Genomic DNA, 25,223 nt, shown 5'->3' with positions numbered 1-25,223 from the left:
TTACTATTATATAACTAATTAAGTTATATACTGTCACTAATGGGCTAGATAAGGTACATTTAATAATTTGTAATACAAGAGAGTAGACTGCAATTATCTTGAACCTTTAAATCATACCTCAATAGCTTTCCACTTGCTGTAATCAACCATGACTGCACTAACACTAAAAACTACCAGAATTATTCCTCACCACCAACACGAAGTAAATCTACGTTACTTACGAAGCTTCTCGAATACACACACTTTGATATAAATCTAGAATAAAGCTGTGGTTGCACCACCAAACGACAATATTCTGTCTATGCCACTCCACGAAAGAAAGAGAAAAAAGCAACAACGTCCATTTCGTGATCGAGTCATAAAACAAATTATTTTATTTTTTAACAGAATTTTCATAACCAGTTATCTCATGTATGGATCATTTTAAATTATTTGGTAAAAGTAATTTAATTTACAACTCATTTAAAGATAATTAATTATTTTATTTCCTCCTTCGATATTTCTACAAGAATGAAATTCAGCACTGGTAAACAATTGTAAATTTCTTTAGGCCTACGTTACAAATGATAGACATAAAATAGATCAAGTATTTAGCAACCGCAATATCTAACACACTGACTGATTCTTTCTTTATCTTGAAAATAATCCTGCACACTTCATAACTATTCATCTTTATAATCTACAATCGAATGTACTAGATCTAAACTTGACATCAAATATTGGAACTGTATAGACGACCTAATTAATGTCATCATTTAAGACCCCCAGCCTTCCCCAGTTAACATATAAATTACAAAATAAAAAAAAATATAGCTTAAATGATTCAACCTTCCTGCATTGTGAAGTATCTTGAACAATCCTAATATTAATGAAATAAAATACTTTGTCTATTCATCTAGTCTTTTTAGTGTGTTTAACTTCTAAAACCTGTTGTAATACGATGGCATCTCTTCCTTTGTTATCACTGGCTATGTTGTAACTGGAAGAGTTCATCTTCGATACATGAATGGTGAATTTTCTGGTGGCTCCAATCTTGATAACCCCCTGAAAACGGTCCTGATTGGAAATACAGGTTTCTCAGTATGTTGAGTTTCCACTAGCAAGTTCTTCTCTTGAGTTCTTCAGTTAGTACTCTCTAAACAACATACTTCCAAAGATGATCATGGCAAATGACCTTTGGCTTGTATGGCCTTTCCTTTTAATTTATTAAACCAAGTCATTAATTTTTTTCAGTACTTCATTAGGTCCCTCCAAGCAATTACGTACTTTCGAAGCCCATCCTTTCTTGTAGTGGAGACTATCAGCCACACACATCACCTAGATAAAATCTCATCTTATCAGCATTAACGTCATAGTAACATTTCTTATTGTCACTATATGATTTAATGCTTTCGTGTAGAAAATCTTGTATGTCACTGATGATTTCCCTTGATTTCTCTACATTCTTCTAGATGACTACTCTACACAATAGTGCAGAAAGTTCACTGTCACTTTCAGTTCTCTTACTCGCTCCAACCTATTTATAACACCCAAGCATCGGACCGTTGAAAGGTTATGACGATGCCAGAGTACTTCAGGTTATACAGAGTGAGTAGAACCAAATAAAGTAATTGTTTCTGTTTCATGATATCTTCCAATTTCCAACACAATGAGCTTTCTTGTAAACAAGAGAAAGCCCATCATGCTCAATACATCATTTGAGGGGGGGGGGCTGTGTGGAGGCGTATGTTTACCATAAGAGTTTTTCTGTACTATCTGTATCTTTTGTCTGAACAGCTTCCAAATGAATAATGAATCACATCAGTATTTTATTATTATTGGTGGATGCAACATCTTCATCTCGAACTATACTTTGTGTACATAATAAGTTGATCGAATTTATATCATGTGCCTCTCTCGTCTGGTAGTGTTAATGGTCTTTGGGATAATGCATCAGCGTTTCATTGGATCCGTTGAGAACAATGTACAATGTTAAAGTTGTAGTTCTGAAGTATTTAGAGCCATCTTATTATTTTTCCTACTGGGTTACAAGCAATTGCCAGTAACTTGAGAAAATGAACTTTATATTTGGAGCATAAACATTTATCCATATAGATAATTATGGAAATGGCTCAAAGCTTAGGTAATATTTAGTAGCTATTTTAGAATTGTACAATAGCCACTTTCTGTAGCATTCATTGTTATCTGTATTTAAAATGACTGCTTCTTCTAGAGTTCATTATGCCAATATTAAAGTAATGGCTAATTCCTTCTTCAGTTTACTGAATGCTAGTTCACAGTTAGTAGTCAAATAAAACTTACTTGGTTTCTCAAGTAATTTGTGTAAAGGACAAACTATACCAGTATGCAAGTTCCTTGGTGTTTGTCAATTCTAAATAAAATCGTTCTTCAATGGGTCTGTTGGCATTTCTTCTTTATTGATTATCTGTACCAAAAAACTCAACTATTAACAAGGAAATACAAGTTTTTAGGATTCAGCTTAAGACTAATGTTTCTCAGCTGATCTAGAACTTTCCTGAGCCACTCGTACACATTATCAAAGGTCTTTCCATGTGTAATTATGTCATCCAAATTGATAAACAAGTCGATCCTGGGTAATTCAGATAAAGCAAACTTTATTAGTTTATGATATATAGAAAGAGCATTTCATAATCCATATGATGGCATAAACATTTCCATAATCCATTCCTTGTAGTAAAAAACTGTCTTTCTTCTGCTTGTTTTGTCGATTTTCCAATTATCAAATACACTTTTAAATCCATATTTGAAAACTATTTTGATTTCAGTAAAGCATTCAAAGTAGAGTCAATCCTTGGTAGTGGATAGACATCCTTCTCTGCAATTTCATTAATCTTTTTGTAGTCCAGGCAGAACATTATGGACTCATTTTTCTCTTTTTTAACAAGTACAATACGTGATGCCTCATGACTATTATTCAGTTCTATCTCTTTCAAAATCTGGTATGTTTTGCAAATGGAAGTCATCTGACATATTGAGGCTGCATCTCCAGTATTAATTTTGTGAAATATTTATTTGTTTCGTCTAACTTATGAGGTCCACTATAGAATATGTCTTGATATTATGTAACTGTCGGTGTTGATAAACAGATCCAATCATACAACTCTTATAAGTGAGATTATAAGCTGTTTTTGTACAAACGTTTAACATTTAGTTAAACGTGAATACTTAATGGTGCACTTGGCCCGGCATCCCCAGGTGGTTAAGGTGTACTCCACTCGTAATCCGAGGGTCGCGGGTTCTAATCCTTGTCACACCAAGCATACTCGCCCTTTCAGCCGTGGGAGCATTATAATGTGAAGGCGAATCCCACTATTCATTGGTAAAAAAATAGCCCAAGAGTTGACGGTGGGAAGTAATGACTAGCTGCCTTCCCTCTAGTCTTACACTGCTAAATTATGGACGGCTAGCGCAGATAGCCCTCGAGTAGCTTTGCGCGAAATTCAAAAAACAAAAAATAAGCTGGTGCACTTCTGATGTAAATGTACTATAAGCAAAATCTCACATTTTGCAATGTCTCATCTGGATTAGACTCGATTGTTATTTTTTGTTGTATTCATGGTCCTGATGATTACATATTTATTATCAGATCCACAGGAATTCTACCAATCATTAATTTGAAGTTTGTTTGTTTTTTGTGATGAGCCGTTCTCTAAGTGTAAATGTAATTCTAATAAGCCTGGTATGGATACCTCACTTCTTGGTGGTACAATGACTACTCTCTTTGTTGTCATGGGAAATCTAAGATTTGGTGTAGTAACTGTCATGTAGCATACAGGGATTTTCTGTGAGGCTCTGCATGAAGTCAGTTTACAATATACACTCCTCTTTAATGTAAATTACCCACACATAGTGATATATATATATATATATAAGTTTCTCACAGTAAGAGTATCTTGTCATTTTCCTATTGCTGAAATCTTATATCTTCTGCATTTTCGTTGCTCCTTCTTCTACCTTCATATCTGGAAGTAGTTTTCTACTTTTAATTAGCAAATCAACTTCAACTATTGTTGTTCTAACATCCATGCCAATCAAAATACTGCTAAGCTTCCAATCAATAAAACCATAGGCTTGTGAACGGATTTCTTTATGAAATCTATAAATTGGTCACATGCCAAAACATCGTCATTTTATGATGAGCATCTGGGTAGGATAAATGTGCAAGCCTTTCCAAATCTTCTGCAATTTAGGTTAATGTTTCTTTCTTTCCTCCATACCCTGTCCAAGAGCTTTGTTTTGGATCTTTCTCCAAATCTGTCGGATAAGGCATTACTAATGTATGATAATTGCTAAAGCTCTCAGCTGGAGAGTTACTAAATGTCATCAAAGCTGATTTTTTTTAGATGGGCAGAAAGATTAATAGCTTTATGTTCACTATTCCATCTATTTACTTTGAAAATGATTTCAAACAGATCTTGATACGTCTCCTTGTTACATGTTGAATTCGCCGACGTTCGTAAAGGTACTCACGTACTAATAACACAGATATCGGATGACTTAAACAAAATTTATTAGTCGACATTGTAGCAGAAAAAACACCGAAAAACAACATCTTACACAATCTTTTTACAACACAACCATTTTCCCTATTAAATGCTGAAAAAGTTTTTTATTTTTATTTTCCCTTTTCATCTTTCAAAGCTCTACTCAAATAAGTGGTTGAGTCTAACAACGCAAAATGCATATTTTTTCTTTACGTTTATTGGCCTTAAGATTTTGACTAGCAGTGTATGTCTAAACAGAAACAAAAATGGGTCTTGATTCCTCAAAGAAGATTTAATGAACTAGATGAGAACTATAATAAATGTTTGAAAGCTGTAATAAAACGTGGATGCGGTTCATACACTCCAAATACTAAAACACGGATGAAAATAATTTATTTTTTGAAGAAATTTGTTAAATGAAATAAGTTTGAGTTGTTTTATATCACTTCTTAGATTTCCAGAAAACGTATATTTTGTATTTTTGTTTTATTAAAAATGTTTAAACTTCTCTAAATATTTATCCTTGGCGTCTTACATTTACATATTATTGTTTTTGTTAAACAATGTTTTGGCTGCATCAAAAACTTATAAATTAATAAACTACCCCGCTGGTTCAGCGGATTTACATGATAAAAGTTAAGGGTTCGATTCCCATCAGATAGCACAATGTGGCTTTGCTAAAAGAAAACACACACAAAACAGACACCCGTTTATTGTAGTTATAATGTTGTGAGCTACCTATCTAAAATAGTAATGCTGATGATGGAATTTGAAACAACTGTAAAATGTGAAGAAAGTTTTTATGTTAAAAGTCGAAAAATTATAATTCCTCCTAACGATCTTATTCCCAACTAGTTTGTGATCGGCTAGTATTTTTCCAAGGCGAGAATTTTTACACTCAGGTAAGCAGCCTAGACATCAACCACCTAGATCGAGCACGTTCGATGATGGGAATTCGAGCTTGCGACCCTCACATTGCGAGTACAGCGCCCTAACCATCAGGCCCTGCTAGGCCCACAACTTGAAAAATCATAAGCTAACTTAAAATGGACTCTAGCAGTTTTGTGTAATGTCACAAAGCTGTTCTGTATTATTTAATGATGTTTTCAGAAAATATTGATATTCCAAAGCTTACAAACCATCTCTGGTTTACAATTTTTAATGGTCGAAAACGATTGATTGAACCAAGTGGTATATTATCAAATGGGAAGCACTAACGTCTTGGAAAGTTTTACTTATAAACACATGAAGCAAAAAGGAAGTAGTGATGATAAATATTTTAACTATGCATATAAAGCTGTACAGCTTAAATTAATTGTAATTAACATTTTTCGAAGTTTCATGTAAGCAGATAATAAAGTAGACCAAATGATTTGACAGCCTAGTCTGACCAACTTGTTAAAAACGTCGTTCGGGTAGTAATTTAGGATATTGAGTGATTAAACATTTGTATCAGTTTCACTTGGCCCGGTGGTTAGGGTACTTGACTGACAATCTGAGAATTGGAGTTTTGAATCACAACCTTAAGCATGCTTGTCCTTCAACAGTGCGAGTGTTATAGTGCAATACCCAACTCTACCAATTTACTGGTAGATAGTAGCTCAAGAGTGTCAGTGTATGGTGTTGACTAACCGCCTTCCTTCTATCTATAACTTCAAAATTAATGGCGTCTAACGCAGATGTTTTTGAGTAGCTTTGCCCAAAGTTTAAAACAACGTAAATTACAATTAAATAATAAAGAAAATTTTATTACAATTATTTAAAAACATTATACACACGAAAATCATAAAATATAGATTAAGAATAAGAGAATCTAGTGTGCAGTCACTCAAAACATCCTGTAATATATTTCGTTTCATAACTACATACATTGTAATACCGGGCAAATTATGAACTTGTGCACAACTACGTGATATATGACACGTGAACATTATAAAGCACAATTACTTTTGATCTATGCAAATAATGGGAAATCTAAAAATTGACCTGGGCATCAGTATAGCTGATTAATGATACTTATGTATATATTTATAAAGATTAGAACGCATCGTTTCATCTGTTGGACAGCCTTGTTGTTCACGATATTTTTGGCCGTAAACTAAATCTCTCAGGAGATTTGGCCAGTTTAGAAGATTTAGGTTATTCCAAAACACATTGTAAGCTAACAATGCAGTTTGATCGACTTTTGGAAGAACCTGTGTTTAATCAGATACATGTTCTCTTGAGCAAACTATGTTTAGGGAAAAAAAAATTGTGACTGTAAACATTTCAAACACCTGAAAAATAACTTGTAGCAGCACAATTGTATTGTGTTACTGAAATAAAACAAATCATTTTAAGAATGTAATATAATACTTGTTAAATGTAATATGCAATGAAATGTTTGATAGAAAAAATGATAGTTCTTTGAAATATCTGGGATACAAATACATCACATCCACACAGCCAGAAGAGTGGTAGTACTTACAACATGTTTAAATCATTGTTTATTTCACTGGTGAAAAAAAACATCAATATATTTTACAAAGGCGAAATTCTGATTTTCTTTAAAACAGTCTTAATTAAATGTAAAATGTTCCTGTACATCAACAGGATGAAATAATATTTTGCTTGTAATTCAAAATAAGTAAGTCAGAGGAAGAATATCTTTCAGATAGTTTATTAATTTTTCACGAAATGAAAACATCATATCACATTTCCAAAAGAAAAAAAATTTTTTCCTATTACAGCAGTTTATCAGAACAAGTGTATGGCTATACAAGTTGAGTACAAATAAAGAAATGCAACTGAAAAGCAAAGAAACGAGTTTTTATTTATTCATTATTCTCTTATATTGTACTGATTTAACTAGCTGAGTAATATTGGAAACTCACAATTATGGCAGTATATTTATTTTGTAAGTTTTTTTTTGGATAATACTGTACATTTGTTCTTAAAAATCTCATCCAAACTCCAAATAGAACTTTTAAAAACAATTATTTAAAAACAAAGAATTAGTATTCAACGTTTTTATACATAAAGCCATGTAAATAAGAATAAAATAACAGCAGTATGATCTGCCATTTAGGGGCAGTGCAGTATTTTCTTTGTATATGTTTGTACTGATATATGGTAGAATACATTTTTTAATAAAACAAAACAACTAATTTAATGGATAATACTATAAATTAAACAGACATTGTCAAAATTAATATAAACTAATTATACAACACTAGACTGAACACATCAAGTATGTCATTGTCAAGGGTAATAATACTCGAGACTTGATTTGGTTTGATCTGAAAGCTGCATGAGGGCAATTAACACTAGCCATCCTTAATGCAGCAGTAACAGACTAGAAGGAGGGCAGCTAATAAACACCACCAACCACAAACTCTTGGACCACTCTTTTACTAATTAACAGTGGAACTGACCACCAACTAAAACGCCTTTACGACTGAAAGGGTAGGCATGTTTGGTAGGACAGGGATTCAAACCTGCAACCCACACAATATAAATGAAGTACCCTAACCACCTGGCCATGTTATGCCAATGCTCAAGGAAAAGTGGATTCTAAAGGAAGTTTATGAACCAGGTGCTAGCATTTGTGATATACATTTTATTATTAAGTCAATAGCTTAGAAATGAAGTGCTTAACATTTAAAAAAAAAACATTTCTATAAACACAAATATGAGGTACCATTTGTATACAAAATAATAAAGATATTATAACAAAATTGGATAACAGAAGAAAAACAAATTCTATTTTACATGAAAATTAATATAACAAAGCAGTTCATACATTAAATGGTTCTTACATAAAATTAAACTGTGACCTCACTGTAAGAACTAGATTAAAGATGGAATGAAGAAAATTGAATAGGTGTCAAATAAAGAAAAATAAATTATTCTACCTTCCAGTGTTATCCCACCCAAATTTTATTGTCTATTTAAGTTATGCAAAGAAAATTTAGCTATCAGATCTATTTGTTTGCTGAAATTATTGTAAAGCTATTCGAGGGCTATCTGCACTAGTCATGTTTAATATTGAAGTGATATAAAGGGAAGGCAGCAAGTCAACACCACTTACCATTAACTCCCAGACTACTATAATTGAATGGCAGAATTTGACTGTTACTTTTATAATGTATTCATAACCCCATAGTGCAAAGATCAATTTATTATTATTTTTTTATTATTACAGTTTATTTGAGATGGGATTTTAAATGTTTTGTTAGAAAAGAAGATGAAGTGTTTACTCTTCAGGATGAAAAAAAAGAAATTATAAAATTAGTGAAATTGTGTAATTCCTACTTCAAATTTACTCACAATTTTTTCCCCACAAAAATCAAAGACTTATCATGAACATTTCCCCCTTCTATGTGTTATTTGTATTAATGATTTTAAAGAAAAGTTGTTTGCCAAATTAAACCTTATTTTTATACTGATGATACTTTCACAGTAATAACTAAGGGTAACTAACTGGCTGAAGAAATTCCATGGTTACCTAAACTCGATTAATCATGACATACAGTCTTCCTTTGAAAGTGCAAAACATGAGACTTAATTTTTGAATGTGTTGATTGCACATGCTCCAGATGGTATTCTATGTGCTAACCAAACAGTGCAAGTTTTATTTCTTTACAAAAGGTTGGACCACACTTTTTTTCAGAAGACTGGTGTTTATAAAACATCAAATTGGCATATGCTGAATGTTTCTTTACACCAAAAAAGGTGTACAAGGTGCAATTACTTAATAAATATTGCTGTAAATACAGGATTGAAGCTAATTTAATCAACAAGTTGTTTTTCAAAATTAACAAGTGCAAATTATGTTTATGAAACACCTATGCCATCACTAATGTTACAGTACATGATCTAGTTCCTCCAATTCAATGATAAAGTACCTACTGTGCATGTTTGGTTAAAATTCATTTATACAATCTTCAAATACATATCCACAAGACTGAGGTAGAATGTACATGAACCAGTGATCTTTCAATCTTTGACCCCTAACATTAAAAATATAAATCTATAACTTTGTATGTACTACCAGTTTTACAAGTCTGGTCAAAATTCATCCATTTAGTCTTTAGACATTATGTTCAGAAACTCACAATGAATAAACATGGGTAAGCCAATATGCTCCACTCAGGGAAGATGCATAAAAATGAAGATCACTGTCAATGTGAAGAAAGAGGGTAATCAGCCATAACTGTACACCTTTTTCAAAATTAACCACAAAATGAACTTTGAAGAAAATAAATTATTGCTGAAGTAAAATATTATTATTAATACAATAATATAGAATGAATTATACTTTATGAAAATAGAAATAGTATTATAAACAATGAAATGGGGGTAGACAATTTTTTTAAATACATCCATGACACAATGAAGTTTACAATATAAATATGTTATCACAACAGTGGTGACTGTATGTTGCCCTGTATAATAACATACTTGACGTGACCAAACTAGTTGTCTATTTTATGTCAGCTATATGTATATATTTATGGTTTTATCCATTAAACTACTTATACTTCAACAGAAGTTTTATCATCACTTAATCAGCCTTCAGCACAAAATACTTTTGAAATTTCATAAAATATATTTTTACAATGTATAGTTCTTCTAAAATGCTTTCAAAAATTTTGAAAAATCACACAAATGATTTTCAGTTACTGCTATTCACTGACAAGCTTAAGTGAATTTCCACAAAGCAAAAATTGTTGTATGTGTGGATGAAGCCTTGGTCCTTCTTAAATACTAAACTCTATAAACAATGAATCGCAATTATTATTGCTGGTAGAAACACACTGACACAATAGATTAAGACATGACTTGTTTAAAACTATTTTACTGTTATTCTTTCTGATTTATTACACTACTATATTGAAAACAGCAGAGAATAATACAAATGTACAACGTGAAGTTAAAGGTTTGATGTAATTGACACAGTGATCATTAGGCCATTATGATTATAACTTTTGAAATGTTCGTTAATAAAAAAAAGTGTCTAGTAGCAAAACAGTTTCCAAGCATTATACGAGCTTTCATGTTAAGTGTTTGTGCTAGGACTTCTTGTACAATTTATCAACTTCCTGTTATATTACACCACAAAGGAGACCAGAATAAATGGTCCAAAAGTATACTATGACATCATTGTCTGGAAAAGATTGTAAGGAAATGCTTGTGGAATGTGAGGCCGTTCTTCTAGCCTATCATATTCCAAGTGAAACTCTTTAGCTACCTTCCTCCAATTTGCTGCATCAAAAAAATAGTATGTTCCTCGTTCATAAGTGCCTGTTTTCTCTGCTGGTGCCATGCCTGGAGCTCGTGTTATCCACACCCTCTCATCTTTGTGAAACCTCCACTCCCTACTGTATCTATACAAAATACAAAACAATCTAAAAAATCAACCTAATCATACACATTCCTGAATTTTTTATTTACTGTACAAAAATTTATAAAAACCTATAGACACAATTCAGTATTCTAAAATACCACCATCTGATGCAAAATATACTTTGTACATTTTAATAATCCATTTTTTTAGCATATTAGTGTTAAATATCACTTAAGTTTTTAACTTACGGTGTTTTTTTTATTTATCCAATTTTGTAACTTAATGTGATTATATCTTCTAGTTGTCCAAATCTATGATATAAAAATCAGATTTAAATGTTACTTCACAAAGCATACAACACTAACTGTCCGAGTTTATGATTTAACAAAGTAATTCCAACTGCCAGTTATTCATTAAAAAAACCTAGCATTTTATGACAAAAATTAAAAACCTCGAAACTACTAATCTTATTAACAGTTTTCTTAAATAAATAAAATATTTTTATTTAACCCACATAATATTCATCGCAGTAATGAATAACACCCTGTTTGGTAAGCCTGCTATTCCTACTGCCATGGATCACATGGGTATACTTTGATAATGATTTTTCACACTGAGTACAATGCTCTAAAAAGTTTGTAGAGCATTTCTTCAATAGAATATACAATAAATAAATCAAATATATAAGTTTATACAAATTTTATGTAAAGTTTCCTATTTTCCCTCATTTGTAGAAATATAAAATGTACGGTTATGAAAGAAATACATAAATATTCAATGAATTATATAACAAAGAAAAATAAATTATTAGTCTAGGATTTATAACCAATAAAATAAGTCAGTAACTGACCACAACTATTTACAGCAATGATTTGATTGTGGAAGTGCTCTGTCCATGAGAGATAAATACGAATTATTTTTCTGGTACAACTGTAAAAAATGCTAATAAAATTACTTGGTTATGGTTAGTTACAATTACCTAAAGTTTACATGCTCAATTAAGTTACTTATTACCAAATGATACAACTTAAATGCTAATAAAATTACTTGGTTATGGTTAGCTACAATTACCTAAAGTTTACATGTTTAATTAAGTTACTTATTACCAAATGATACAACTTAAAGTCTATATATATTAACTGGTAAGTACAAAAAAACACAACTCACTAAAGACTCACATAAAAGTTGCTATTCTGAAGATCACACATAGGTTAATAGATAACAAGTAATATTACACCAGTGATATACATGAGCAATAACAGTTTTATTAATTTCTGCTCTTACAAATGTTTGAAATAGGCACTGTTGATATTATAACATAATAATGTGAACATCTGCATGCTTTTAGGGTAATAACATTCTAAGTAACCTGTATAACAAAAGGAAAGAGAGAAAGTTAATGAAACACAAATGTGACTTAGAAAATTTGTGGTACTACACAATTTTTGTACCATCCTGTACACTATAGCATTTACATAAATTGCTATATTCCAGCTTATACCTAGGTTGCTAGATGTCGTATAATATCATGGTATAATTTTTAAGTTGAACAACTCAGTCATTGAGTATCATAATTTAATTAAAACATTAGTTGCTAGAAATGAAAATATATCGCAAGTTTTCCTAAAAATAACCAAAACAAAATAAAGACCTTCTGTGTTGTGATATTCTTAGAATTATTTAATATGTAAATAAATTCAAGTTGTTAGGTACATATAGATGATTAGAAATTACATTTCCCAAGTTATTGTTTTTAAAGAGAAGTCAAACAAATTATAGTTAGACATTTTTACCTGTAATTCTTTAGAAGATGAACAAATTATAAATAGAACATCACTGTTGTAGAAATGTATTTTAGATTTAGAGAAATTAAGTATACAAGCTAAACAAATTACTGTAATTCATTTAAAATGTTAAGCAAATCCTAAATAGATTTCACAAGTTATAATAGGTTTTATTGGAAGTTGAAAAACTTACAATTCTGCTGCTGCTGATAATTGTAGAATGTCTCCACTAAACATATAGAACAAAAAAAACAAGAGATCTTCCCCATATCGATTGAGTTTGATAGAAGCAAGTTTGTCTCGAATGTTTTGATTAATCAAATATTCAGATGGAACATGGTAGTCTGTACAGATAAAATTTTTAGAGAGAAGAAATAGTCAAAAATACTTCAGTTGTGGAAGTGTATGAATTAACTTTTATATTTCTGTAAAAATAACTTAAATTTTCCTTGTGTTTCAAGTGAGTATGGAAGGTATACGAGGGCTGTTCAAAAAATATGCGAACTGTTTGAATTGCGCGGCTCCAGTTGGTTCCAGAGAAATCTGCTTAATGTCGCTAGGTTCGCACAGATCAGCTGATTATGACGCCATTTCCCGATTGCAGATATCTTCATTTGTGTATTAGCTACGCGGTTTTAAGTGAAGTGCGATTTTTTCGTTTGGCAGATTTCAGAATGAATGACCTGAAGGAGCAACGACTTGCTGTGAAATTTTGTGTTAAACTTGGAAAATCTGCAACTGAAACTTTTGCTATGCTCAACATGGCTTACGGTGATGTTGCTATGAAGCGTACGGCACGTTTCAAGTGGCATGAACGTTTTAAGGATGGTCGACAATCCATTGAAGATGATGAGCGTCCTGGACGTCCTTCCACGTCAACTGACGACCCACACGTCGACAAAATCAACACCCTGGTGTGGACAAATCGACGTCTGACTGTCAGGGAGCTTGCTGAAGAGTGTGGGATATCAGTTGGATCTTGTTACGAGATTTTGACCGAAAAATTGAAGATGCACCGCGTTGCTGCGAAATTCGGCCCTCAGAACTCGTGAGTTTTTGGCCAAACACTCAATCACTGTTCTTCCCCACCCCCCCTACTCACCTGACCTTGCTCCTTGCGATTTTTTCTTGTTCCCCAAACTCAAAAGACCCTTGAAAGGAAGAAGATTTGAGACGATTCCCGAGATTAAGGCAAATGCGACGAAAGAGCTGGAGGACATTACAAAAGAAGCGTACCAGGACTGTTTCAACAAGTGGAAACACGGTTGGGATAAGAGTGTGCGTTGGGGAGGAGAGTACTTTGAGTACTGTAACTTCTAAATAAAGTACATTTTGTTTTATGACGTCAGTCCGCGTATTTTTTTTAACAGACCTCGTAGTTGTAATAAATATTATTTTTGATGTTTTACTATCTAAACAAAATCACACAATGTTGAACTGTACAAGAACTTGTAAAAATAATAATTCTGAACAACTGAACCTTATAAAATTTAATTTCCTTTCTTCACAACTACTAAAACAAAAGTACAGTGGAACCCCACTATAACACAGTAGTATGGATCAATAACACGGGACTGCATTACAAACGTCCTGCCAGACCATCACTCAAGATGGGTCCATGACACATTCACTCACATCTCATTCAACCTCAAACTTGCCAGAAACCATGAATAAATGACACAAAAAATAAAATAGCTTATTTATATTTAAATAAAAATGAAATATTACAAAAATGTGAAAATAATAAGAGTACAAAATTTGCACTCTCACAAATGTTTTTTCAAGTATCATTAGAGATCATAATTATAATGATGATTATAAAATTATTGAAATTGACATTTTAAATTGTTTGGGTTACTTTCTTATAGGGGACTAAGCAGCAGTCAATTAGAATGACAAAATTTCATTGGTCAGTTACTACACTATTACAACTGAGTTAATACTCAGAAACCTTATTTACTCTTAATTCACAACAATTAACTTTTAGCTAAGAGACCTTTGTTATACTGAGAACCACGCTATAATCATTTGCAATATAGTAAGGCTCCACTAAAAGGTGATTGCAAAAAAAAAGTTAAAACTCTATTTATATCAATTTAAAACAAAGCTAAAAAATGAAAAATTCTGAATGACCTACTTTTGCTGTAACTTTACTCATAGTAAAATTTGACCTGACAGTTCCATTTTTACAGAAGACAATGAAAGTGAAATACTTCTTTCCTTGTATAAACCTAAACTGGGAAGTCTAAAATCATTCAATTAACAACTTTCTTGGCTTTTATACTTTCACCTAAAATAACCTTAGAAATAAATTCAAGATTTACTAAAAATCTGGACAAATAATTTTGGAACATATAACAGTATTACCAGTATATAGATAACTAGGGTGTAAAATTTGATAAAATGTTTTTCAAGCAGTACTTTATAAAACATGATATATAATTGTGACTATACAAACAGTTTTTACCAATGTCTTGTGGCCTACATGGTTGTTCTGCCCAAGGCCCACCAAAGTTGGAGTAGAGTTTTCTGAAAGAAAAGAGAGTTGTTTGTTTTCTTCAACTGTGAAGTTTAGTTAGGAGCAACTATAACAACATTTAGTAATCAATGTGGTATAATTTGATAAAAAAATTCCTGTATACAACAAAATGAACTATACCCAAGAATAAGTTAGGATGTAAGAATGAACAAAAATATATGTAGAGAAAGATGAGTTCATAAAGAAAGAGAAAAAAGTGATATATCTAAAGATATAATGAGGAATATGCCACATTACTAAGCACTATTAAATTACCTTATCAATACTAAAGTGACCAACACAGTACACAAAGTAACACCAATCTCTGGTTTCTATTACAAGAAAACTACTTTCTGACCAGAAGAATAATGTATCTTCCCCAATACAAAGAAACGTTACTAAAAATATTGAACTGATAAGTCTAGGTGGAAAGCAGCGAGTCAGATGAATAGTGAAACTCAACTGTTACTCTTATAATTTACTTATGGTTCTAAAGTACGAAGCCTGGCGTATATTTTGTTTCTGTAACCAGACATGAAACATAGACTCTTAGATTCTCAGCCTGGCACTTTAATCACTAGGCCATAAAAACATACCCAATTCCAGAAACATACAGTCTACCTAAACATCAATACTTTAAAGTAATGAATTATGTTAAGAAAAAATTGTGAATACACACTTCTTTAAAATTTCATTCATCCTAGAAAAATGTTCACATTTGGAACTAAAGGAGCATCTACATTAAACTATTTTAAGGTAAACAAGGTTTTAATCGAGTCTTCCAGTTTCACAGTTGGGTTAACTCTAAGGTCTAATGCATTTTCCAAATTTAATATTCAAATAGAGACAAAGTCTGAAGCATCTATTCAGTGCATAAGTTAGTAAGAAATAATATTTTACTTAAGTCAAGGTGGCAGAAAGTAATTATGTCATCACTGGTCAGTTTATATGAAGATGGGTCAAGGGTTCAGACTTCGATGCATGATTGTGATTCACGAAGAAAATTGCAACTACGCATTGCAATTTCCCATACTATCAACCCATAATCAAATGTAAAGGTTTCAAATGTTACCTTAAACAAAGTACTTCCTGCTGCAACAATTTAGATAGACTTCTATACTGAACTAAATCAAAGCTTAACTACCTATATGTTCACCAGTTTCTCAGTTATCTACTGAGTGTCACAAAAAACATATACAAAACAACAACTGTTGCAAGGAGTCTACTATCATATAACTGCAGATGAAATTCCCAGATGAAATAAAATAAGTTAAAGAGCTGTAACCAATGCATGGTCTAGTTAGAACAACTTTCTCTTTCCATTCCTTATGAAAGCCAGACAGCCAAAGTTCAATAGAGGGTTTTATTTATAAAAGCTTGTTTTCATGTTGCTCACTCCAAGACGACTGTCAACTGGCACAGAGCCAAGCCTTGAATACAGGACCATAGTTCATGTATGGAACAGGCACAGCAGTGATAGTGCCAGAACAGACAGATTTAGCTGAGGTGTTGACCAGCTTGTTCCCACGAATACCAACATGGCCTGGCATCCAGAAAAACTGGATAGAAATAGAAGTTAAAGAGAAATGGGTCAGTCTGTTTTGAATATTAGCAAGTGCAGGTTAGTATAAATAGTACAATTTGAGTGCTGCTTAACATCCATGTGATCCAGGGCAAGAGAAAAGGCATGTAGTTTAGCAGTGAACACAGAAGCTGTAGAGGGGATTCTGCGTATAACCACCAAACCACAACAAACCATGGCAGAGCCCACACCGTTGCCTTATTTCGAACCATCTGTATAAACAGAAATGGAAGAATAGTTTGAATGATGTTCAGCTAATATCAGACAGTATTTCCAATTAAGAGTGTCTGCTTTCCTCAGATGAATTAAAAATAGGCCACATTTGGGGACTGTAATAAGCTATGGTGGGATGGGCTGACCAGTGGATATGGCAGTGTTATCCAAGGAATTACCCAATTCATCAAACTGCTCCTGGATACAAAGGCCAAAAGGAGCAATGGCAGATCATGTGTTCTGAAAAACATGGCCTACCAAGAAAAGAAAACATAACCCCAGGTGGGATGCTTTAGTAAGGAAGCAAGTTTCGAAGCATAGAGTAAAGACAGTTGCAAATGGTAGAGGTGCAAAGGAGGTTCGTGATACTCTGTGTACAAATTCTGAACTGGGGAAGTGTGGAAAGCCACAGTACAGAGCTGAAGTCCCTGATGATGAACTGGGTGCAGCATCTTTCAGGCTGAGATCCTGGCAGAGCCATAGACCACTGATCAATATTCTAGTTTTGATCAAATAAGACCACGATCCACTCCCCAAGTGGTAGAAGAGAGAACGTGAAGGATGTTTAGTGCTCTCGTACATTTGACCTGTAGCTGCTTGATGAGTGGTATAGAGGTCAGCTTATGGTCAAAGATAAGCCTCAAGAACTTTCTCTCACAGACCACAGGTAGCACATCTTCACTGATACGAAGATCAGGATCAGGGTAAATATCCCGTTGGCAGCAAAAGTGCATGCAAACAGTTTTAGAGAGAAGTTAAAACTGTTTGCTGTGGTCCACTTCAGTAAACAATTGAGGGCAGTCTGTAGCTGCCGCTCAGTATATCTCACGTTCGACGATTGACATGAAATCTGAAATTCGTCGACATAGAGCCCGTTTGCAATGGTAAGAGGGGGTTGTTCAGTAATGTCATTAATCTTCATACTTTTCAGTATGGCATGGCAAACATGAGAGAAGATGTTTAGATGCCAGAGGAGGTAAACTGAAAGAACAGAACCTTCCCTGGGAGGTCCCATCACCATGTACAGGAATTCACACAGTGAGGACTGTGCATCAGATTGTAGAGCATTTCATCATCTACACCAGCAAAACTCCACTGTTTTATTCTTAACTAAATGGGTTCATTATTTTTTTGTATTGTATATCACTGTTACATTAAGAAGAATACCTCCATGGTCCACCAACCCAACAGCTTGGAACTGGAAAGTAAAAAAAGGGCCCCTCCCTCCTATGCCACACTGGAAGAAGTGGGGGGGGGAGAAAATGTGACAGTCTGGAGAAATTTCAAAACTAGAAAGAGTGCAATAGATGACCATGAAAACCTTATTTTGAAAAGCAGATCATTTTTTATTTATTCAATTTAAGGAATGACATGGATGGGCAGCTGTCCCCATCTGCTTTACACACAAAGTTCATAGGTCAGTACAGTGAAGAACATGCATTAAAAAATAAAGGGATATGCTTCTGAAAAATAAGATTATTACACACACACACACAAGGTAAATTTCTCAGTTACAGTCTCACTGAACAGTGAAGGGAGGTGACAAGTGTTAAGCCAAATCTAAGTTTATAGTACAAAGGCTACCAATAATTATATTTTAATTACAAAACCCTAAACATTCAAGAAATTGGTAAAAAACTAACTAAAAGTATTTTATTAAAACCAAATAATTACAAATAATAATACTAATATCAAAAATATTCAAAAATCTATATAACAGCATATCTGTCAAAGTTGGTTGATTGTATTCAAAATGCATGAACCCCCAAACTCGAGGCCCAATGAAGGTCAACTCATTTAATGATCAATCTCGTGACATATTGAAACTGACAATTCCTTAGTCAAATATTGCCACCTGAACTTTGGTTATTTGTGTTGGAAATAAATAATATTTTCAAAGTGGAAACCAAAGCTTTAGTGAAGAACAATAAAGGTAAATTATCACATAAAAGTGGTATAGAAAAAATGAGAAAATACCTTCAGTTTATATGAAATTTCAAAAAAAGAAAACACCTTGAGAGTTTCAACATAAAATGTCTTGGCAACAGTTCTGCCATATGACTAGCGATAGTTCGACATAACTGAACAGAGCAAGTCATGTGCATCAGGATGGTGCATTACTGCATACTGGTGAAGGGTTGTCACATGATAATTTGTGAAAGTTAACTGTAGAGCATGTGGGAGCTCAAGGCTTGTGACATGTGAAAAAACATTTTGCATACAGAGAGCAACACTGAACAAAAACAGCTACTTATGTGAGAGGAAGTAATGTACCATATCAGAACTAAATGTTTTGTTTTCTGTTATGTGCTCAAACTGCTATCATATACAAAGTCAAATAAGATACAATAAAAGTTTACACTGAAACAGTAAATAAGTTTCATGACTAGACCAACTGCAGAAAGTAACACCTTTGGCTCAATTTAACACATTTCCTCATCCATATTTAACAAGTTTCAGACTAGAACTTCAGGAAACATTTCTAATTTTGTAGAGGTGATATTTACGTTATATGAAAAATATATAGCATTTGCATACTACATACTTATGGCTACAAAATGAGGTCCAATATAAAAAATAGATGTAAACACAAGCCAATGGTTTGTTTATGAACTTTGTGCAAAGCTACACAAGGACAATCTGCACTAGCCGTCCCTAATTTAGCAGTGTAAGACTAGCGAGAAGGCAACTAGTCATCACCGTCAACTCTTGGGCTACTCTTATCAACAAATAGTGGGACTGACCATCACATGATAACACACCTGCAACTAAAAGGGCGAGCATATTTGGTGCGACAGGGATTCGAACCTGCAACCCTCAGATTACAAGTCGAACGTCTTAACTCACCTGGCCATGCTGGGCCTCACAAGCCAATGAAATTATACTCGGGAGAAAAACATTTCTGCACTAAAAATTGTGTATTATATTTAGTCTTGACCCTCATTCTACAAATCTTTCTTATTAATTAAGTAGATAGATTACACGCATCTTCATAATTATAAAATCATAACACAGTTCAAATTATGAAAAAAAACTATACAAGTCATTTTCTGAAATGAAAACTTTTGAATTTCAATATACTTATTTAGTTTGGTAAAAAAACAGCTGAATGGAATTAATATGAGAGGAAAACTACTTTATAAACTTTCTACACAAAATATAAAACAGAACAACAGACTCACTCAGGAGAATTGAGGTTCAGGCCCAGTGTGGTGAGATCACTACCAAGAGCTAGGGACACTAAACTGTTGTCTGACTCTGCTGCCCGGATAAATGTCAATAGCCCAACCATTCCAAATTGATCCATTACCATACCAGGTGGTATATTGGTTACTCGACCTATAAACAAACATTTTGTACTTAAAATAACTACAGCTGTTTAGTTCATTAATTACTATAATGTTGTGTTATGGAGTAGTTTAGATATTACTGAAGCTATTTGACTGTACTCAAAACTACTAGCTTTTATTCTGTCTTCTTATGAAGTTTTGAGAGCTAGGTATAAGTATGTGCATTGAAAAAATAGAAGTTATTAAAAGCATTTTTCAACGTTATGTATCATGAGTTGATCACACATAAATTGTCACATTTTGGTAGAAACTCTAAAAATGGAAAAAAAATCTATAAGATTAATTTATCATATAAAATTCTGGTCAAATTTAAAGCTTCATATTCTTCTTCAAAAATTACAATGAAACTCTTAAAATGTTGTTTTGAGTAATGACAAAAAGTCATCTCAATGAAAAGCCACTTTTGCTCAGCACTGTAAGAATTATTTTCACCATGTTCATGATATATGGAACATTCTCTATATTTAGTAGAAACAAAAATAAATGTTCTTCAGCCATTTCTGAAAAAAGATGAGCCACTGAGCACATAAGTTGTAATGTTTGAAAAAGCTAACAATTATCATTGAAAGGCCATTTCATCAGTGCTAACGATTACGTGTCAGATACTGTGATGACCAAACCAGTGACTAAGTTTTATAGGATAAACATCAGATTTTCAGGTTGAAACTAAACAAATAATTAATGTACAAAAGAGTAACATGTACATAACTGATACACAATACATGAAACCAGAAATCTTACAGGTAGATATTTTACAACTAATACTTACAACCAGTGCTTCTCTTATAAATACAACTGCCACTACATGTTTGTAGGTTTGAAACAAAATGCTTACCATCTTTTGATGTTTGAATGCCACGTTTTTGTGTAGACAAGGATTTATCACCAGGAAACCGCCCATCTTTAGAATTATCTGTTCCATTACCTGAAGGCTAGATTTATGAAGTAAACAAATTTCAAACAATTTTGTCGAAGTTACTTACATATCAAGAATATACACAAAATTCATAACTTTATTAGATTTTCTCAAACAAAGAAAACAATTTTCAGGTATCAAAAACTGACAAATACAATAAATTGGCCATTCAACAGGAAAAATATAAATAGTCAAGCTATCATAAATATAGTTTATTATTGTGGGTACACATCTTAAAGAACTAGATTATAAGAGATATTCAGTTTTATTTACTACAAAGATAAATTCAACACATGCTTACCTGATTTCCAAAATAATAACTAGGGATTGAAATATCTAGTTTGTAATAGAACAGGCATCAACAGGAATGTGTAAGGGTAAAATGAAAGAAAGAAGTTATGGAGCTGAAGCCAGAATTAAAATAAAATTATTTATAATACAAGCTGAAAAAATGATTCTTCAGATTGGAGGCTGGAATACTGTGGTGCAAGGTAAAAGAAATTTAAAACAAAATAACTAAATACAACTGCATACATTATGCAACATAAAGTAACAACACAGCTATCCCATGAAATAATAGATACCTTCTATGGTTGGACATGAAAGTAACATCTACTATTACATTTATCACATAGCCTATACTAAGTTTCGAATGTTTCAAATTGAAAACTTAAATTTCTTTTTACAATTATAAATATTTAATACACAATTGGGAATGTTAGAATTTATACACAAAGTGCTGAATAAAGAATTAAACTATTCATATACAAATAACATAAGAATATATGAATGACTATTTCCATAAGAATCTATATCTAGAGAAAAAACACAAAGACTGGAACTAATGTATATACTGTTACCTTACTGTTTTAACCCCTTTCCCACAGGTCACAGGTCAAGGTGATGTTATCTTGTTTGTTGACTTATATTCATAATTTTATGAACTACTATTTTATGAATTTATTCAGTAAGTTTGGAATCAAATTGTTGATTATAATTCAAAATTTTAATATTTTAAATTAAGAAATTAACCCATATATAAGAAAATATTAAAAGAACACATCTAAATGCAGATTTTAGTGAGTTGCATGATATGTTGAATACAGCAATGTTTAAAATTAGATATCTGTGATGTCAAAATACTAACTCTATAGTTTCATACAAACTAAGAACTCTAATTACCAATAATAACAAGCTAGAACTATAAAACAAGAACCTTGTATCTTTTTATTTTGCCGAGATGTGGCTTATGTACTGAATCAAACACAGTGATCTTGTTCACCTCTTTCTATATTTGGAAAAAGTCCTTTACATACACTTACTTCAATATATGACATGTGAATAACCAATCAACAGCTTAGAATAACCCCCTACTAGTTTTCTCAGTTATTTTAATCCATGAAAAACCCACTACATTCTTTTGAACTGAGATTTTAAAAAGTTAGATTGTGTCTTTAGTCTGATTGAATTTTCATATTTTTCTAAACCTAAATACATCTTAGTTACTAAGTTTAATAAATTGTAGTAGAATTTTATGGTTATTCAATTGTATGTATAAAACCTAAAATAAGTTTTGTTCAATATCCTCCACATGCAAAATTTTAAAAGGCTTAGCAACCGAAATAAAAAGTCATAACTAGAAGAGGTAATAGTTTGCTTTACTTCATTATTTGTTGTTCTATATTTTAAGAAATTTAAATTCAATAATTTATTTCTAAATAGTAATAATCTATATGCACATATTACGTATAATAACTGAAACTTGTCTATATATTACAAAATACTAGTCCACTAAAACACAGCCAGCAAGAATGGGAAGAATAAAGATCAGTTTTATATTACTGGATACATAATATGATTATACATGCACCTCTTCTATGCCAGTTATCTTATGTTAGCTAGGCAAGACTTGAAAGTCAATATAATAAAAAATAATATAGTGTTATGACATTTAAGCTACTTAGACTGAACATTCATATTTTTGTGTTATATTATGTAGTTATTCTAGAACAAAAAAAGCGTAATTTATGTTTATTTCCAATTTTTTTTTGATGGTTATGAGATCGGTCAAGTGAGTGACAGACCCCACAAAGGATATATAAAATAACAACATAAAAAGTCTTAGCAAAAACAAACATTTGAAATGTATTTAAAAGGTTTTAGAGATTACACAAATAATATCTAGGATTTTTTTTATAAAGAATACTCTTTTTTTTAAATCACAACACGAAATCATTTTGAATGCAGGCTAGTAATGAAACAGACTCAATATTTTCACAAACAAATCTTTAGTAAAAATATTTCATTAAAAAATTTGATTTTTTGTTTACTAAATATTTGTAATCTTTACTAAAAGTCCAACAAATTTTGTGAAAATATACATGTTGTATTAAATGTTGTGTTGAAAATACTTAATATGTGCAAGAATTTATAATCATACTTAATATGAATTCAGAAGAATTCATGTGTATAATATACTAAACCCACTGTGAAAAGGTTAAATAAGAACTTAAGCTTATTACCCATGCTCATACCTTCAAAATAAATAAATAAAAACTTTACAGTTATATAATACTATGAATCCATAAATGAAATCACTTCTCAAACATTACAATATTTAAAGTCTGCTTAATACTTTTAAATTCTTATAATTTTTAGTTGCATGGGATAAAATTACCTCCAAACTATCCCTTACAACAGTTGGTGAAATCAGATTTTAACATTAAACTAATTTCTACAAATAATTACAAAACACGAGTTCTTAACCACAAAATTATTTTCACTGGTCATAGTTAGAATGGAAGCCAGGTATTTGAAATCTTAAATGAAAAGCAGAGGACATCATGAAAAGAAAATGTTTATTTTGTTGGAAAAATGACAAAAAAGCAAAGGAAACACAAACATCAAAATTCTAATGTTATACATTTCTCATAATAATAAGAAACATGAGTGGCATTAATAGATGACAGAGGAATATTGAAAATAATTCCAAAGTGAATCTGAAACTTGATCTTAAGATAATATTTTTAAATATTAATAATATCTCTCATAACTCCATAATTAAAGCTAAATGTTGATTCAAACATCTGATTCTCCTTACTGTAAACATAGCTACTACTTTAATTTGTCAGATACTAAAATATAACTAGAAATGTACTATGACCATAAATAACAGCTGTGAAATAAAGAAGGCCAGGAATATGAAAGTATGTATTTAACAAAATAACATCCACTGATTCTTGAAGATTTTAATCTAAAAAATTTTTAAAACAGAGTTGTCAGAGGCCTTCAATTTTCCATTTTTTTGGGGGAACTATAAGTAAATAATGGTAACCTGTTTGATTGACAAAGCAACAACCTCTTAATCTACAATTTCCAACAAAAAGGATCAACTAATAAAATAAAATACAGAAAAATATAATATAATTGAAAAGCTGAGAAACAAAAAAAAATTATAGTTTGTTGGTGTGAACTTAAAAATAAAGTTCAACCTTTCGCTCTTAGGTTTGGTTACAAAGGTAGGTCTCCAAAAGCAGCAGAATACCATCATGAAGTACTTGAACTAATGACCTTAATAGAAGATGCACATTACTTGTGAACTGTGAGTTAGTAAAGAAAATCAGGTTAAGGAACAGGTCTACAGACAGAGTCAATGAAAAAATCCACGTGCAGGATTAGAAAAGTATTAACTATAACTAAATAACCAGTCAACATCTGAATTTAGATATTTATGCAAGACTTGGCATGAAATTTGAGGTTAAGAATGTGAACAATAATTACTATTTCATGAAAAATAAAATGCAGTTCTTATAAAATTAGTTTTAGATCTGTACAAACAATTTGACATAAAACAAAGTTCATATGCTATTATTTTTGAAGGTGCAAGAGGATACTTTTCAGTACACAATCAAAACACAAAACATCACTTGTATGAAAAACAAATTAGACAGTAAGATATTTGTTTAGGAAATTGAAACTTACTACAATGGTTTTAATTTAGTGTTTTGCTGCTATTGTTTAGACTTAT

The 25,223-nt window shown here is 31.9% G+C and overlaps 2 protein-coding genes across 11 annotated transcripts in view; both read right to left on the bottom strand.

Annotated features, from left to right (window-relative positions):
- Positions 1-308, bottom strand: part of Cdc37 (cell division cycle protein 37) — a 35,495-nt gene extending 35,187 nt beyond the window's left edge. Inside the window, exon 1 of one of the 3 annotated variants that reach the window (XM_076455322.1) lies at positions 118-308. In XM_076455322.1, the coding sequence (XP_076311437.1) occupies positions 118-150 (33 nt within the window). In that variant the 5' untranslated portion in view covers positions 151-308. The remainder of the gene's footprint in view (positions 1-117) is intronic. The other 2 variants (XM_076455323.1, XM_076455324.1) reach the window with 2 other exon arrangements.
- A 6,840-nt stretch (positions 309-7,148) lies between these two features.
- Positions 7,149-25,223, bottom strand: part of LOC143225595 (CCR4-NOT transcription complex subunit 2-like) — a 59,320-nt gene continuing 41,245 nt past the window's right edge. For 6 of the 8 annotated variants that reach the window (XM_076455310.1, XM_076455312.1, XM_076455313.1 and 3 more), the window contains 5 exons: positions 21,116-21,212; positions 20,113-20,269; positions 15,085-15,146; positions 12,811-12,961; positions 7,149-10,873 (listed from right to left, as the gene is read on the bottom strand). In XM_076455310.1, coding sequence (XP_076311425.1) covers positions 10,639-10,873; positions 12,811-12,961; positions 15,085-15,146; positions 20,113-20,269; positions 21,116-21,212 — 702 coding nt within the window. In that variant the 3' untranslated portion in view covers positions 7,149-10,638. Of the gene's footprint in view, positions 10,874-11,683; positions 11,764-12,810; positions 12,962-15,084; positions 15,147-20,112; positions 20,270-21,115; positions 21,213-25,223 lie in introns of all 8 variants that reach the window. The other 2 variants (XM_076455316.1, XM_076455317.1) reach the window with 2 other exon arrangements.

This window comes from Tachypleus tridentatus, chromosome 9, assembly GCF_004210375.1.
Source record: "Tachypleus tridentatus isolate NWPU-2018 chromosome 9, ASM421037v1, whole genome shotgun sequence".
In the NCBI taxonomy this organism is placed as follows: domain Eukaryota; kingdom Metazoa; phylum Arthropoda; class Merostomata; order Xiphosura; family Limulidae; genus Tachypleus; species Tachypleus tridentatus.
The sequence above is the reverse complement of the archived record's forward strand: the minus strand, read 5'-3'. Positions and strand labels throughout refer to the sequence as shown.